Here is an 18,389-nt window from a genome sequence, read left to right as displayed (position 1 = left end):
TTTGCATTTGTATGTGAGCAGTGGATTTAAATAAAGCAAACAAGACAAGACAAAAGTGTGGACATTTATAATGTAAAAGGAAAGTAGACTGTGTGTGTGTGTTTGTGTGTATGTGTGTATGTGTGTGTGTGTGTGTATGTGTGTGTGTGTGTCCATGTGTTTGTGTGTGTGTGTTAGTGTATATGTGTGTGTGTGTCTGTGTGTTTGTGTGTGTATTTGTATGTGTGTATATATATATGTCTGTGTGTGTATATGTGCGTGTGTGTGTGTATATGTGTGTGCATATATATATGTGTGTGTATAAGTGTGTGTGTATATGTGCGTGTTTGTTTGTGTATGTGTGTGTGTATATGTGTGTTTCTATGTCTGTGTATATGTGTGTGTGTGATTGTGTGTGTAAATGTGTGTTTATGTGTGTGTATATGTATGTGTGTGGGTTTGTGAGTGTGTGTGTGTGTATATGTGTGTTTATGTGTGTGTATATGTGTGTGTGTATATGTGTGTTAATGTGTGTGTATATGTGTGTATATGTGTATATGTGTGTGTGTGTGTCCGTACAAAGCTGTACTTTATCATCCTTCTGTATTTGTACTCAGTGAACACACTAGTGTAAACACTAATTTGATCGTACCAGTATTCTGTCAGATATTAGTCATTTTTAATCCAGTATTCTTATAATCTTGTTCCTATGGCCATGATTGTTGACAGGAAGCGCAGTACCACACTGCATGATGGGAAATGAAGTTAAAAACAGAAACAACGCATTCACTAACTTCAGTCCGTAGATATCAGTATGAATATATAAATTGTTGTTTAAATTTTAAAGAATGATTTCCCAAACAGTTTTTACGAGGGTGGGCTGAAAAGTTCATGGTCTGACTCAGAAGGAGTTTTGCCACAGTTATGAAACTTGGCATGCATTAAACTCAACATTTTATGATACTACCGGCATGGATTATTTTCATATTAACTGATGCTGATGTAGTGTTTGAAGACTTTGAGAAGTAGAACCAGAGACATTTTGTGAATATGGATAAAATTTGGCATCGTGGTGTTATCAAATATCTGCAGAAAAAGGGGTTCACCCAGTGGTTCCCAACCTTCTTTGGCTCATGACCCCATTTTAACATCACAAGTTTCTAGTGACCCCAGACATTCAAAACAAAGACATTTTTTTGGCTATGTTGCAAATAAACATTAATTTTTAGACAACATTTAGTCTATATAATGTCTATTATTGTGGACAGAGGCAGTAAATCCAGGTGTAGATTACTGCACAAAGGGAGAATGTGATTTTCCTTGGTCAGGATCTGCCCAGTCAGTCCAGCTGTGATTTACAAGGAGGACAATTAATACTGAACAAACAAGAACTGAAACTATGAATTATGAAAGAGCTGCCGCATCTGAAACTGACCACAATGAACATTTGACACAAACAGTACCACAGTGCTGCAGTTTCAGCTTCAGAGTTTGTCATGTCTGTTATGGATTGTCATTGTCTCTGTCAACTCACCATATATTTTTATTAGTGCGTTTTTTTTGTTTTTTGTTTTTGTTTATCAATGACTGTAAATTTCAGGCGACCCCATTTGAATTCCAGGTGACCCCATGTGGGGTCCAGACCCCAAGGCTGAAAAACACTGGGTTAACTCCCAAGGACATTCACGCCGACATGGTTGCTACATTAGGGGATGATGCTCCAGCTTTATCAACTGTGAAAAAGTGGGCAGCTGAATTCAAGAGGGGTAGGGAGAACCTTGAAGATGAGCCAAGGTCCGGATGTCCTGCCACAGCAACAACATCAACTGTGTTCAGCACATGGTGATGAATGACAGACGTTTAACTGTTCATCAGATAGCTAATAGTGGTAAAAACATTCTGCACAAAGAACTTGGCATGTCGAAGGTGTCCGCTCGGTGGGTGCCACGCCTTTTGATGCCTGATCAAAAGCACACCAGGCTGGTCATGTCGCAGGTGAACTTGGCACTTTTTGAAGCAGTTTTCTTGAATGTTTCTCCACCCAAGATGAGTGTTGGGTCCATTACTTTGAGGCAGAGGACCAAACAGCAGTCGATGCAGTGGAAACACCCCTCTTCTTCCCCTCCAAAGACCAAGGTGGTGTCGTTAGCAGGGAAGGTGATGGCCTCCATCTTCTGGGATGCAAAGGGTATTGTGTTCATTGATTACCTTCAGAAAGGACAAACTATCAACAGAGAATACTACGCCAACTCGCTGAGGGAGCTGCGAAACGCAATCAAGTCAAAACGTCCTGGAAAAGCGACGAAGGGGGTCCTGTTTCACCAGGACAATGCTCCTGCACACAAATTGGTGGTTGCAATGGCTGCTGTGACAGACTGTGGCTTTGAACTGGTTGATCACCCCCCATATTCTCCTGATTTGGCACCATCTGACTTTTTTCTGTTCCTGAACATGAAAAAACACTTGGCTGGGAAGCAGAACCAGACTGTTGATGAGGTCATATCTGCTGTGGAAGACTGTTTTGGTGATCAGGATGAAAGCTTCTATTGAGGACTTGCAGCTGACGTCACTGGTCATGTGATTGTTGTTTACACCTCCATATTGGTAGGCACACTATCTGGATCCAGAAAGTCAGAACTGTTGTTTTATCTGGTGTTTTCCTTTAGACTGGTGTTTGTGTGTTTTGTTATTTGCGAGTATGTCTGCTGTGATGAAGGCACCACAGATGAGTTTCCATGTTTACTAACTACAGTGACTCGGAGGTCAAACCAGTGTTCCCAGCTCCAGCCGGCTCACATCAGCCGTACACCTCCAGGCTCTGAACTGGTGAACCAGCCCATATGTTAGCTCTGAAACGGTCCATGAACTGTCTGTGTCCAAAAGCCCCTCCTATCTTTATAATTTGACTGGACTTCATGTGGAAGGCTGTCCCATAGTTAAAGCAGACCGGCACAGACGGGGGGGGGGGGGGGGGGGGGGGGGGGGCAGTATTGTCACCAGCTCCAGCTGAACTCAGCGGTGTCGCCCGCTGTAGCTCCGCCCACTTCCATCTGCCTCACCCAGCTGAGGAAACTCAAAGGGAGCAGGTAGATCCACAACCACTCTGTCTGTAGGTGATAGTCCAGGGGAAGTCCTCCTGTAGGTTTAAAGGGTCTGCAGCACCGGACCACATGACGACTATCCTTTTTTTCCACACCGTTAAGCGCAACAGGCACGCAGGCTAACTATACTGAGAAGCTAGGCTAACTGTACTGAGAAGCTAGGCTAACTGCGGTAATAACTGTAAACAGCGGTGGGCAGAACAGAACCACCACTGACACCAGTGGAACCCAGCGGTCTGTATGCAGAACTGATACTGGTGAAAGAGAAGGAATAAACGGCACACAGGAGTTTAGCAGGTCCATCCTTTAACACGCTGTACGATCCAAGGAAAGCTTGCCCACCAATATGGCGTCGTAAACAGCAAACCACATGATCATGTGACGTACGTGCAAAACCTCAATATCACCGGGATCCAAGCGCTCCAACACCACTGGAATCATCACTGTGGCATGACTCCTTCTGAGTCAGGCTATGAACTTTTCAGCCCTCCCTCGTATGTCCATACTAATAAAATATAGACTCACATCTGTTCCCTAAAGTCAGCTCTGACCACGATAAAAACCACCACATCTAGAACCTGTGGATCCCCACAGGTCAACGCGCTAGTTAAGCTTCAATTCAAGGAAAACTCTGTCTCAAGGGGATCCACATGTGTTTAAGGGTGGTAAAATTCAGTCTAACATTTCCTAAAACATTCCACTGTCAGTCACACAAAGCTGACGACACAAACCCGGCAGTTACCTTTAGTTCCATCAGCTGGTGTGTGTCAGCTGGGATACTCAACGCCTTCTCTGCGATCTGCTCAAACTCACCAAGGAGTCTGTGAGGACAGGAAGCAACAAGTCACATGACTACTGATGAGGGACCAGCAGAAAGGATCCAGCACCCCGACAACCCTTAAAAGGACTAAGAGGTTCCAAAAATGGACGAGTTATCTGAGGAACTATTGTTTTATTTACACCAATTATTGATATGGATTGATAGGATTAGTGGATCAACAGGAATTAAACAGTTTAGATCAGTAGGTGGTTTAGGTTAAAGGTGGACGTTTGGGTCTTTAAGGGTTAAAGGTGGACGTTTGGGTCTTTAAGGGTTAACAATAAAGTACCAGAACAGTGAACTCACCTTCTGTTGATTTGCTGATGGTCCTGTATCATTCGAGTCACCAGTTTTCGTTGTAGTTCCTGGGCTCTCTTTGTGAGGGAGTGGATCAGATAATGAGACTGAACCTCAAACATGCCGAGACGTAAAACCTGAAGCAGAAAGCAGTGGACACCAGCAGAATTTACACCAGCTGTAGAAGCTGTTGCCCCAATGGATGGTTTAGTTTGGTGATTTGTGGAGTAGTGGTCGAGCAGTAGCTCTAGGAGTCTCTTTCACATTGGCACTAGATTACATTACATTACATTAGATTACTTTACAATACATTACAGCAGATCAAGGCTCTTGTTTTCTCTGAGAAGGCAGTTTAAAAAATGGTGTTAACAAATCCAAATAGGTGGGTGGAGAAGGTGATATGGAAATGGAGATGGAAATCTCCAGAAATTACAATATATTCATCAGGATGTGGATTTTGTATTTTGACAACAGTCTCATAGATGACATCAAATAGTCTGAACGTAAACAACAACAACAATAGACAAAGTCCACCTCCTGCAGATGACCACTGGAACTGATTTCACAACAACAGCAAATATTTACTGTCAATGATGAAGGAAACGTAGGTTTCTGACATGGAGCTGTGGAGTACAACCAAGGACAGAACCATGACAAAAACACCCCATTCAAAGGTGTGTGATGGAACAGACCGACCACAGTCCAGACTTAACCTCAGGGGGGCCAAACATGTGGCCCCTGGGCCAAAACGGACCCAGTTATGGGTCAGATCAGGCCCGTGGGATGAATTTGCAAAGTCCAAAAATGACACTGAAGATTGCTGAGCACGCAGCACAATAATCACAAAGAACCACAATAATATTAGTTAATGGATTACTGTCCCAGCTATCTTTATATTTATACACCGGGTAACTGACTTTGCTGTGCCCTTAAAAGTCTACATGCTGCAAAGTACGTGACTGCCGGTGTTTCTCCAAACTAAGGACTTCTTGAATTTCCCTCAGGACATATAAAGTATCTATCTATCTATCTATCTATCTATCTATCTATCTATCTATCTATCTATCTATCTATCTATCTATCTATCTATCTATCTATCTATCTATCTATCTATCTACTCCATTACTCCATAAAACCAGGGTTCGGCTTAGCCGGGCCGCTACCAGAGGGGGGGGGTCACTTGATTCAAATTATTCACTTACCACTTATGTTACAGATGGAAGAGCCAACACAGAAGAAATGAAGAACTTCAGAAAGGAGGGTTGAGGTTTAGAAAGTTCAAACAAAGGTGGATTTATTGCTTCAGGCCAAAATTAGAAAAAATCACAAAAATGTGAACATCAAAAAGAAGTCAGTTATCAACTAGTATCTCTTTCGATGAACTCCCTAAATCTACTTCCTCATATTATTATTATTATTATTATTATTATTATTATTATTATTATTAATAATAAGAGTCTCCTTCATTAGATTTTATAGTCTTTAGCCACTTGGAAGACTCCCATATTTGGTACATAAGTTCAACATACACATATGATTGGTTGACAGTTGTTGCTATGTAAAACATGTCAGAAATACGTCATGCACTCCACGTGAGGTGATTCTAAGAAAAAACCCATTTGAAAGTTCACTTCAGTTTAACAAGTGCCTGGGACATCTGTCAATCACACCTGGGTTGGACATCTGCACACAGAGTTCAGCTTCAGATAGCATTAGCTTAACCACAAAGAGCTTCATTAGCTACGCCTCAGTCTAACGCTGACACGAGGAGGATAGCATTTCTTTACCACAGAAAGTCCCTAAGTTCATAATCTAATTTTTCTGCTCGGCTCACTTTACCACAAAAACTTTCCAAAGCTGCCAAATAGGATCTTTTTTGTAGAACCTGACCTTTTCTCCACGTTCTGCACACACAGGTGTGAGTTTCAACTGAACCACACAACACACAAACCTAACCTTTCACTGACTGTTCAGTACAAATAAAATAAAAATACAAATATAGATAAAAATAGAAATCAGAATATAACAACTTAGATTTGCAAAATAAAACACTCATCAAGCAAAACAACTGATAATATTTCATTTCTTCTGTTCCTTTTTGGTTCATACATTTTCTCTTTTGTTTTTTATGTTGATCATTTTAGGGTAAGACCAGCATCTTACAAGATATTCCAGTCCAGGGTGTGGAGCTGGTTTTAGTTCAGGGTCCACATGCACACCAGTGTGATCTCCAGTACAATAATAGTGTAATAACCTCTAAATGACAACTCCTCTGGGTTTCATGTGGGAAAAAAAATCACATTCTGAAAATATTTACATTTACAAACTATCCTTTAATAACAAAATGTGAATAAATTGAACAAATATGAACAACCTGAAATGTCTGAAGATAATGAAGGTCAGTTTGACCAGTATTGTGCCTGTTCCTAAATGTTCTGTGCCTTTGTAGATCTGATCTGTAAATGCACACACACATGTACTAGTTATTTGTGACGTAGAACTGAATTGTAAACTGAACTGAAATCAACACGTCACAAACATTCCCTTTTTACTTAATCTGACAAATTAAATGTGAAAGTCTCAAATGTGGTCTCTATAATCTGGGGGTATTTGTGTGGACCTGAACCTGCAGTACCTTGGCTGAAGTGCTGTGGATCTGGTCAACCAGCTGCTGGAAGCGTAGAACCTCCACCATGGTTTCTTGGAACGAGTGCTGCTCGGTGAGGAACTGCTCCACGTCCTCCTGCGCCTGCCTGGACACCAGCAGGGCGTATTTATCGAACTGGTGGAGGTACTGTTTGGGCCCCACGCACTGGGCCCACAGGACCCTGCGGACCTCCTCCTGATGGGCCTGCAGAGTCTGCGGCAGGACGAAGGGGGACAGGGTGGTCCCAGACTGGACGTCCGGCTGGAGAGACACGAAGCAGGACGAGCAGAGCAGGATTAGTCTGAACGGTCACCGGTCACATGTGAGCGTGTACCCCCAAAAGCAGAATGAAGAAGCACTGAGGCTGCGTTCAGGGCCGTTTTTTAAACCTGTAAGTCACAACTTCAAACCACGACTCACAACTTTGCAACGTTCCAGGCAAGTCACGCCAAACTGTCTGAGAGCAAGGAATTGTGGGAGCTAAATGTAAATAAACCAGCATGTTGGACCGTAGGTTATGCTCATTTGTAGTCATTTCTATTGCGTATCATCGTGTTTGTTCTTCACTTATTTGAGGGAAACAGAGGAGGAAAAACGACACATAAGGACAGAGAAGCTGTTCTACCTTTGATGTTCTTTTAATTTATTCTGTCACTCATTGGACTGAAAACTAGCTAACGCTAGAGCAGCTGCTGATTATACAGAACATTTACAGATAAATAACATCAGAGCATGGGATGCAAATTATCGATTACTTCCTTAATCATTAGTTGGTTCCCTTTATCGATCGATTAACAATTAACTGATAAGCGGCGATTTTCCTGATAAGCTGAATTTCTTTTTCAATACAATATTATAAGAATAAAATAAGATACTATAAGAATAAAATAAGATACTATAAGAATAAAAGCTAATATTGTTCATACACTTCATGAAAAAAGCACATCATATTCCTTAATGATTGATTTTTGTACCATTGGATACAGTCAGTGCTTCCTGCGGAATTCACCTGTGGATGTGGCGGTCTGTAATGGGGGGGTGCATGTGCGTGTGTTTTGTCGGGGGGGGGGACTCACGCGCGCAGTTGGGCCGGGGGATGCGTGTGTGTTGGTTGGTAACCGTGCGCGTGCGTCCCTTTCCGTCCTCCTTCTAATACCAAGGGGGTACAGGTGGTGCAGTCCGTGCCCCCGCAGAAGTGAAAGTGAAACTTTTCACTCATTCATCTTTTCTCCACCTCCTGAAGTTTTGCAAATGCATTCCATCCCTGTGTCCCGGATCAGGAGCCTGGAGGATGTTTTCAGCTTCTGTCCCACTGACCGTGGACTAGACCAACCTCCAGGAAAAAGCTCCGATACCGACCCCACATTTGTGCGCATACTTATTCGGGGGTGCACCGCTCCCACACACAGACGGTTGCTCTGTGTTTGGTCCTCCATGTCCATACAGACATTCTAACTCATCAACGCCATGATCCGGTTCAATGACGGCCTATCCCTGCTGCGGCGTCGCAGCGTGGACACACCGTCAGCCTTCAGACAGGTGTGGACAGGTGGACAAGGACAATTAACCAACAATTAATAGTTTAATCGAGCAAATTCTTATCGACAATTAATCGTTAGTCAATTAATTGTTTACATCCCTAGTCAGAGCAATACTTTGTTTTAATAATCTGCATAAACACCACATCCATGGGGGGGCGCCATTGCCACGTGACGTCAGAACTGGGAACTGGGAGAACATGGATCTAGTAGGAGTTCACAGGTGGAAGTCCCAGGTTTGACTGAACATTCCAGTGCATTTACACCAGTAGAAGGATGGAAAAACACCAGTAACAGGTGGACTGGAACGCAGCGTAAGAGTAAGCTCTTCTGGAACAGTCCCAAGTGTCTGTTTCTGAATCTGCAGATTTTGGCCCTTGTACATACACTTGTGTTCAAAATAACAGCAGTGTTCTTCAAAACGTGAGTAAAGCTCAAATTCCTTATGAATATTTTTATTTCCATTCATTGGGAACACTGCACATTATATTTTACATCAACTACAGAAAACTTGTGGGGTGACATCAAAAATACTGTTTCTGAGGCAAAACCAAGAAATGCAGAGGAAGTGTGGAAGGTTGTCAGATCCTCCTGGGCTGGAATACCTGTTTACAGGTGCAGAAGGTGGTCGACTCCATGCAGCTCAGATGTGAAGCACTTCTCAAAAACAGAGCTTATACAACTAAACATTAGGTTAGTCATTCACAGGAATGCTAAATCTGAACGTTTTTTTTTCAGTTTATTGAGTAAATATTTACCTCCGCCAAGGAGGTTCTGTTTTTGCCAGGGTTTGTTTGTTTGTTTGTCTGTCCGTTAGTGTGCAACATAACTCAAAAAGTTATGGACAGATTTGGATGAAATTTTCAGGGTTTGTTGGAAATGGGATAAGGAAGAAATGATTAAATTTTGGTGGTGATTGGGGGTGGGGGGGCCCACGGGGGGGCCCATTTCCAACAAACCCTGAAAATTTCATCAAAATCTGTCCATAACTTTTTGAGTTATGTTGCACACTAACGGACAGACAGACAGACAGACAGACAGACAAACCCTGGCAAAAACATAACCTCCTTGGCGTGGGGGGGCCCACGGGGGGGGCCACTGATCAGCCTTGGCGGAGGTCTGCGCTCTCCGAGTGCTTCTAGTTGAGTTTGTAATAAAAAATGCACACACTGCTGTTGTTTTGAACGGCCCAATATCATTTTTTCCTTCATTTTCTGTAAAGTAATTAAAATCCTGATACATTTTTCTTCATGTTTGATGTAAAATATAACGTGTAGTGTTCCCAATGAATGGAAATAAAAATATTATAAGGATTTTGAGCTTTACTCATGTTTTGAAGAACATTGCGATTATTTTGAACACAAGTGTATTTCTGCTTGGTTTCCATTTCCATCCTGACCTCAGAAATAAGGACAACATGACTGACAGGTGACAGGTGAACGTCCCCATAATGTAAGAAGCACACACACACACACACACACTCCTTACCCAGTCTGAGTACAGTCTGGTCTCCACTCGAGGCAGCCTGCACACAGATCTGAGCATCAGCTCGTAGACGTTAAGGAACGCCTCCTCAAATGATTCAAACTGAGGATCAAACTGGATCTGGGTGTCTTTCAGGACCACATGCAGCACAAAGCCTGGGTGTTCGTAGGCTCGCACCGACAGCTGGACGACAACAAAACAACAACGACAACCAAACAACGACAACAAAACAACGACAACCAAACAATGACAACAAAACAATGACAACAAAACAACGACAACCAAACAATGACAACAAAACGACAACAAAACAACGACAACCAAACAACGACAACAAAACAACGACAACAAAACAATGACAACAAAACAATGACAACAAAACAATGACAACAAAACAACAACGACAACAAAACAACGACAACAAAACAATGACAACAAAACAATGACAACAAAACAACGACAACCAAACAATGACAACAAAACAATGACAACAAAACAATGACAACAAAACAACGACAACCAAACAACGACAACAACAGGTTAGAGCTGAGTCTGATGGATAACTGTTCAATAATGATCAGTAGCACCAGTGGTACTGTTACTGTTTCAGCCTGTTTCAGCCTGTTTCAGTCTGTTTCAGCCTGTTTCAGTAGTCTGTTTCAGTAGTCTGTTTCAGTAGCCTGTTTCAGTAGTCAGTTTCAGCCTGTTTCAGTAGTCTGTTTCAGTAGTCTGTTTCAGTAGCCTGTTTCAGTAGTCAGTTTCAGCCTGTTTCAGTAGTCTGTTTCAGTCAGCTTCAGTAGTCAGTTTCAGTCAGTTTCAGTAGTCTGTTTCAGTCTGTTTCAGTAGTCAGTTTCAGCCTCTTTCAGTAGTCTGTTTCAGTAGTCAGTTTCAGTAGTCTGTTTCAGTCTGTTTCAGTAGTCAGTTTCAGTCAGTTTCAGTAGTCAGTTTCAGCCTGTTTCAGTAGTATGTTTCAGTAGTCAGTTTCAGCCTGTTTCAGTAGTCTGTTTCAGCCTGTGTCAGTCTGTTTCAGCCTGTGTCAGTCTGTTTCAGCCTGTTTCAGTCTTTTTCAGTCAGTTTCAGTAGTCAGCTTCAGTAGTCTGTTTCAGTAGTCAGTTTCAGTCTGTTTCAGTAGTCAGTTTCAGTAGCCTGTTTCAATTGTCAATTTCAGTAGTATATTTCAGTAGTCAGTTTCAGCCTGTTTCAGTAGCCTGTTTTAGTAGTCAGTTTCAGTTAGTTTCAGCCTGTTTCAGTAGTCTGTTTCACTCTGTGTTTCAGTCTGTTTCAGTAGCCTGTGTCAGTAGTCAGTTTCAGGCTGTTTCAGCCTGTTTCAGTAGTCTGTTTCACTCTGTGTTTCAGTCTGTTTCAGTTGCCTGTGTCAGTAGTCAGTTTCAGGCTGTTTCAGTAGTCTGTTTCACTCTGTGTTTCAGTCTGTTTCAGTTGCCTGTGTCAGTAGTCAGTTTCAGGCTGTTTCAGTAGTCTGTTTCACTCTGTGTTTCAGTCTGTTTCAGTTGCCTGTGTCAGTAGTCAGTTTCAGGCTGTTTCAGCCTGTTTCAGTAGTCTGTTTCACTCTGTGTTTCAGTCTGTTTCAGTTGCCTGTGTCAGTAGTCAGTTTCAGCCTGTTTCAGTAGTCTGTTTCACTCTGTGTTTCAGTCTGTTTCAGTTGCCTGTGTCAGTAGTCAGTTTCAGGCTGTTTCAGCCTGTTTCAGTAGTCTGTTTCACTCTGTGTTTCAGTCTGTTTCAGTTGCCTGTGTCAGTAGTCAGTTTCAGCCTGTTTCAGTAGTCTGTTTCACTCTGTGTTTCAGTCTGTTTCAGCCTGTTTCAGTAGTCTGTTTCAGTAGCCTGTGTCAGTAGCCTGTTTCAGCCTGTTTTTCTTCTGTTTCCTCCTACCTGCTGTGGTGCCATCAGCTGTGTGTAGTCGTTCATGGAGTCCAGCAGCAGCTGCTGCAGCTGACCGCTCATCAGCGCAGCAGCACAGCTGTAGAATGACCGCAGGTCGGTCAGCTTTCTGTTGGTCGGCACCAGCTTGTGTTTGATCCCGTTGGTAAAAATCTGCTGCACTTCCGGAATCCATCTGAAAAGAAGCACAGGAAGTGGATCTGGATCTGCTCTGAACTGGTGGAGCAACGACTGAAGCCTAGTACTCAAGTACAAGTACAAATATACTGCAAAGTATATACTCAAGTACAAGTTAGGGATGGAATGATTACCAGTGTAACGATAAACAGCAGGAAAATCACAGTTAGTATTACTGTTTAAATTCTAATTCTCATGATAACTGTGTTTGATTACTGCACTTTTAGGGGAAAAAACCCGATGTACAGATCTGCTTTTATGTCAAATATTTGAGTATAGTTGGAATTTAGTACAATTTTAATTTTCTATACCTAATATTTGAACCAATATTCACTTTTAAAGTCTGTGAAAAGGTTCATTAAACATCTGTCTGTTATTTATGCAATAAATTATATACAGTTTTCAAATTGGTTTTTACATAGATTTTTTGTGTGTTTTCTGTCCTTTTGTGTTTTTATAGTAGGTTAAGGTGAAAAAATAATAGACAGATGATCTAGATGAAGTTGTGCTGAAAAAACAGATCCAAACATGGGTATAGTAAACATTTGTTTCTATAGTATATAAAGGCCAAATCAAAAGGACTGAAAAACAGACAGAATAGACTCAGACCACTAAGGGTTAATATGTGAATGTTTCTGACACAGAAGGGACACTGGGACTGTTATTATATTAGGGTTTTTTTTGTTTGGTTTGGTTTGGTTTTGAAAACACAACTTGGTTAAATTCTTTCAGTGTGTGTATCAGTACTTTTTGATCATTTTCAGCACAATTTCAATCATACTGCAATAATAATGAGAAGTGTGATAATTTTGGTCACAATAACCCTGATATGAAATTATCATATGGTTACATTCTTAGTACAAGTACAAATATACAGCAAAGTATGTACTCGAGTAAAAGTAGAAGTACAACATCAACAACCTTACTTAAGTACAAGTACAAAGTAGTTACTTTTAAATGTACTTTAAAGTATTTTTTAAGTACAAGTACTGACTCAGTGGGTTGTGTTAGTGTCTGGGCTGAATGCAGATCTACTGACCTCTGACCTCTGACCTCTGCCCATGTCACTGATGTCAGAAGTACCACCTACTGTACAGTACATATCTGTTAATCATTCATGTACTTCAGCTGTTCCAAACACTGGGGACGTCCTAATCTGATTGAAAGATCGTATCAGCTGTTGATCTGGCATTTTTTTAGAGGATCGGATCGGAGTTAGTTGGCCTGGTACTGGGGGTGGGGGGGGTCAGAATTCTGACTTTAAACTCAGAATTCTGAGTTTAAAGTCCAGTGGCCCTGATCCTGTTCTGTAAGAAAATAACATGAAAACAATGAAATACAAACATGTTTAATGCTGCACGTCTGCTGTTTTCTCCCATTTGAACATATTCTAATGCTAGTTATTACTCACTTCATGGAGATAATATGCAAAAAAAACTTTGTGTCTAACAAATAACAAGTGAGTTACACTTAAACATGTCCGTGCAGATCCGGTTTATTAACAACAGCAAAGGTACAGTACTGGTCTGGATGTCAGTGTATTATTATGGGATGGTGCATGAGTGTCCACTGTGTTGGCTGATATGAAACTAAAACAACCAAACCCATGAATAAACAAGAGAACAGCTGGAGAAGAACTGTCCACTGGAGTGACCACTGGAGTGACCACTGTGCATGACAGGGTTAAGGTCTGCACGTACTCATTATGCGGTACGTACTGTACTGATTGCGTAAGTCGGGTTTTTTTCAACCCGAGGGGCTTTTGCAGAATTATTTGACCCGACCCACTCCACAATTAAACTGACATTCTTTTGACCCGCCCCAATTCAACCTGCAGTAACCTGCTGATCCACGCATCACTAATGTGACCACACCCCCAAATAACACCTGGACGGACCTGCCCATAGACCATCTGCAGCAGTGGGAAACATACGGTCCACGGGCCAAAACCAGACCACCAAAGGGTCTAATGTGTCCACAGTCTGAATTTGGAAAGTGCAAAAGTGATCCTAAAGTTCAAAAGAGTCAAAGGTGTCATATGTCGCATTTCCACTACGCGGTATCAGCTGGACTGGACTGGACTGGACTTGGCCTTTTTGCGTTTCCATAACAAAAAAGGACCTGGGACCTGGAACCTGGTACCCGGTACTAGTTTTTTGGTATCACCTCTGCCAAGGTTCTAAGTGATACTAAACTGTGATGTGTAAACACTGCAGACCACTGATTGGTCAGAGTCGTCTCTGTGCCCCGCCCTTTTCCAAAAAACAGATGCAGAAGTGGACAGTAAGTCTGTCGTAGGTGAATCCACATGAGGACAGTAAACTGTAAAACTACACCACGGTTTGTCCAGGAGCTTCACACACAAACATTCAGCAGGAGTTTGACGAGAGAACACGCAACAAGTGAGTTTATCAGCAACTGTGAGCAGACAGCACGGAAGTAACGCGCTGCATCGCTATGACGACCAGGTACTGTAAAGTCTGTAGTATCCTGGAATGGAAACGGTCTGGAACAGGACCTGGTACCAGAGTGGAGTCCACCCGAGCTGACCTGAGCCAGTTCCATGTAGTGGAAACGCGGCAATAGTTGTTTTAGTTCAGGTTCTACATTCACACCAACTGGGATCTACAGGAAAATAATAAAATAAGAACCTACAAATAACGACTCCATATTTAAATCTAAATTTCTTTGTAAAAAGTTGGTATTGGATCGGAATCAGATCGGTATCGGTGAAACTAATCCCACAAAAATCGGATCGGAAACAAAAAACTCCAGATGGGGACATCACTAGATGAGAACAGTAAAAGCGCAGCATTTTTCAGACGCACAAAACCCAACTACACACAGACTCACACTGCACTACACACTAATTATACGCTCAAAAAACGCTCAGTGTGCTCAAATCTCTGAAGTCTTGAAGTTCTAATCCTATTGCTGTCTGTTTTCCATTGTCGTTACTTCCACAACTTTCCTGGTCATGTAGAAACCAGACTACACAGGTGCAGCGTGGACTTCTACACCTGGTTCTACCGTCTCTACCTGCACTGAACACACAACAAACCAATGACAATATACACAAAAAAACTCTGTTTTTATTGTGTCTCATGAGTTTGGTTTTACTTTGTCCTTTCAACACGATGGACGTCACAGTATCAGTCTGACATCTGCACTTTGCACACAAACTGAAATGGAGATTCTCCCAAACACGCGCTCTGACATCAGAGCGAATAGGGTCACCTGACGCAACAGAAACAACCTCAGTTTCAGAGAAAAACTCACTGAATCAAATATTCAGATGGTCCAGTCGTCTGATTGGTCAGTCCCAGTCTTGTCCCGCCTCCCTGTCCACTAAACAGGTCCACAGGATGGTTTCATCAGTTCTTAATAATGACTCCAATCGTTTATAGTCTGGGAGCCAGGATAGCCTACCGTGCACCCCCCCCCCCACACACACACACACACACACACACAACAAAATGTCATCTGATTTTTTTTTTTTTAGCCTTTGTGATGTCCTAAATGAGAAATTAAGTGGTAACACTAAAGTAACTCATTCCCAGTCTACTTTTTGACGTCATGTTTTCGGGTACTCCGAAGCGTCATATTTTCCACTGCTCTTGTAGTTCGTTTTTGCCACAAATTGGCATCAGTATTGTAGACATTCATCCCATGACAATTGCAGCATGTTCTACATCAAAACAAAGCCTAGAATCTCTAGTTTCCAAATATGATCATTTTGTTTTTGTATCTTTATCACAATAAAAATGAAATATGATGTAAAGACAGCATGTCTTAAAGTTAACCTTTTTGCAAAAAAATTTCATAGCAACAAATAAACTTTTAAGAAATGTGTATCTCAGACAACTATTCTGGTGATACATGAAGTATTCCTGATAGAACACAGTATATATTGCATATTCATGCTAGAATTACATGCATTACGATGTTTTGATGCCTACATGTGTAGATATTAGGGTATTCAAAAGTTCAGGATTTTCTGCTCCTCTTTCAGTTCGTTTCATCATAAATTAACATAGGGATTGGAGGAATATATGTCTTGGCAATTGCAACATGTTAGACATGTTGACACAGTCTATAGTCTCTAGTAACAAGTAAAATAATTGTATTCCTGTAATTATAACGTACTAAAATTACAAAATAATGACATGATAAAACATAAAAACATAAAAAGAAATCAGGTGACATTTTGTTGTGTGTGTGTGTGTGTGGGGGGGGCTATCCTGGGCTCCCATCCTTTACCAGGTGAATTTCAGCTCCTTTCCTCTGGATGGAGGTTTGTAGTCCTCAGGTTCAGGACACAGCATTTATAAACTTTAGGGAAAGTTTCATACAAATTGTAAACAAACATGCTCCCTTAGGGAAATACAGGGTGAAGGGGCGGGACAACCCTCGGTTTTCTCCAGAATTAGCAGATATCATCCACGAGCGAAATGTAGCATGGGCTAAGGCAAGAAAAACTGACTCTCCCACTGATTGGTCAGTTTTCCAACAGCTAAGAAACAAATCTACCTCTTTTATTAAAAAGGCCAAATCAGAATATTATTGATCTGTCACCACTGAGAATCGTAATAATCCACAAAAATTCTGGAAAATGATGAAGTCTCTGAGTGTACATAGAAGTTTTCAGTCTCTCCCTACATTTGTTTTAGAAGATTCTGTCCCAGTTTATGATAGAACTGCGGTTTTAAATTGTTTTAACAAACATTTTATATCACCTTGTTTTTTATTTGAAACATCCAAAATGGTCTCAGTGAATGGTTGCTCAAATCCCCCAAAGTTCGTAGGAGACCCTTTTAATTTTGTCCCTTTTACTGTCCAGGAAGTTCATCAAGCCCTCAGAACTTTAGATCACAGAAAACCCCTTGGACCAGATATGATAGAGCCTTACTGTTTGAAAATGGCGGCTGACTTTGTGGCAGAGCCTCTTACAACTCTTTTTAATCTTTCAACTGAAAACAAAGAAGCTCCGTCAACCTGGAAATCAGCTTTTGTTCTCCCTCTATTAAAAGGAGGGAACCCGGCAGTCTTAACAAACTATAGGCCAATTTCAAATGTATGCATCTTGGCCAAAATTCTTGAGTCTCTAGTGTGTGGTCAGGTAAAAGACTTTTTGCGCTCAAATGTCATCCTGTCTAAATGTCAGCCACGCTTTAGACAGAAGCACAGCACCATCACAGCAGCTATGAAGGTTGGAAATGACATTACTGTTGCACTGGATAAAAAACAATGTTGTGCTTCACTCTTTATTGACCTGTCAAAAGCATTTGACACCGTCGCTCATGCAGTTTTAAAGAGTAAACTTCTGTGTTCAGGATTGTCAGGACATGCAGTTGCTTGGTTCTCCAGTTACCTCAGTGACAGGACTCAATGCATTAAATATGATGGACTGTGTTCAGAATATGTCACTGTCCACAAGGGGGTGCCACAAGGTTCTTTACTAGGACCCCTTCTTTTTATTATTTACATAAATGACTTGGGGCACAATGTGTCTAATGCTGATATGCATTTTTATGCTGATGACACAATTATTTTACTGCTGTGGATCAACTCTTACTGAAGCCATAGAACACTTGCAGAAAGCTGTTGATACTGTCCAGAACTCACTTCTTCAGTTAAAACTGATCCTCAATACTGAAAAGACTAAGATGATGCTATTCTCAAACTCTAAGAAGTGGCCTAAAACTATCCCAGTAGTGTCTACTTTTGAGGGAAATGTCCTAGAGGTGGTTCATGTGTAGAAGTATCTTGGTGTCTTCACTGATGCCTCCCTAACTTTCAGACCCCACATTGAAAACCTGCTAAAGAAATTAAAGCTTAAACTGGGCTTTTACTTTCGAAACAAGTTGTGTTTTTCTTTTGATGTAAAAAAGCGCCTTGTCACTGCCACTTTTTTATCAGTGTTAGATTATGCAGATGTACTTTATATGAACACATCGTCTAAGTACCTTCAAATGATTGACACTATCTATCGTGCTTCTCTGAGGTTTATTACAAATTCTAAAACCAGGACACATCATTGTGACTTGTATTCCAGAGTGGGCTGGCCTGTCCTGTCCACTAGGAGGCTGGGGCACTGGGACACCTTCATTTATAAGGCCATACTCTGACTACTGCCTTCCTACATCTGTGGTTTGATTACTAGAAGAAGTGTTGACTCTTACCGTCTGCGATCCAACGAGCATTTGTTCCTCTCTGTGCCATCTGCCTGTACAGAGCTGGGAAAAAGGGCTTTTGTGTACTCTGCTCCGTCCACATGGAATCTGCTGCTAAAAGACTGGAAACTCTCCGAACTGATCTGTCTGAATGCTTTTAAATCCAAACTCAAAGTGCTGGAGAAGAACTCAATGACTTGCATGTGTTTTTCATCGGTTGAATTGTCCTGTAAATTATTGTTTGTTGTAACTGTATGAGGTAATTGTATGTTGTAA

The 18,389-nt window shown here is 41.6% G+C and overlaps 1 protein-coding gene across 1 annotated transcript in view; it reads right to left on the bottom strand.

The window, feature by feature from the left end:
- dnah7 (dynein, axonemal, heavy chain 7) overlaps positions 1-18,389 on the bottom strand; it is a 201,946-nt gene that overhangs the window by 151,021 nt on the left and 32,536 nt on the right. The window contains exons 9-13 of the mRNA XM_030126944.1: positions 11,755-11,938; positions 9,871-10,050; positions 6,833-7,105; positions 4,207-4,334; positions 3,823-3,901 (exon numbers count right to left, since the gene is read on the bottom strand). Coding sequence (XP_029982804.1) covers positions 3,823-3,901; positions 4,207-4,334; positions 6,833-7,105; positions 9,871-10,050; positions 11,755-11,938 — 844 coding nt within the window. The remainder of the gene's footprint in view (positions 1-3,822; positions 3,902-4,206; positions 4,335-6,832; positions 7,106-9,870; positions 10,051-11,754; positions 11,939-18,389) is intronic.

This window comes from Sphaeramia orbicularis, chromosome 22 (assembly GCF_902148855.1).
Source record: "Sphaeramia orbicularis chromosome 22, fSphaOr1.1, whole genome shotgun sequence".
Classification (NCBI taxonomy): domain Eukaryota; kingdom Metazoa; phylum Chordata; class Actinopteri; order Kurtiformes; family Apogonidae; genus Sphaeramia; species Sphaeramia orbicularis.
The sequence above is the reverse complement of the archived record's forward strand: the minus strand, read 5'-3'. Positions and strand labels throughout refer to the sequence as shown.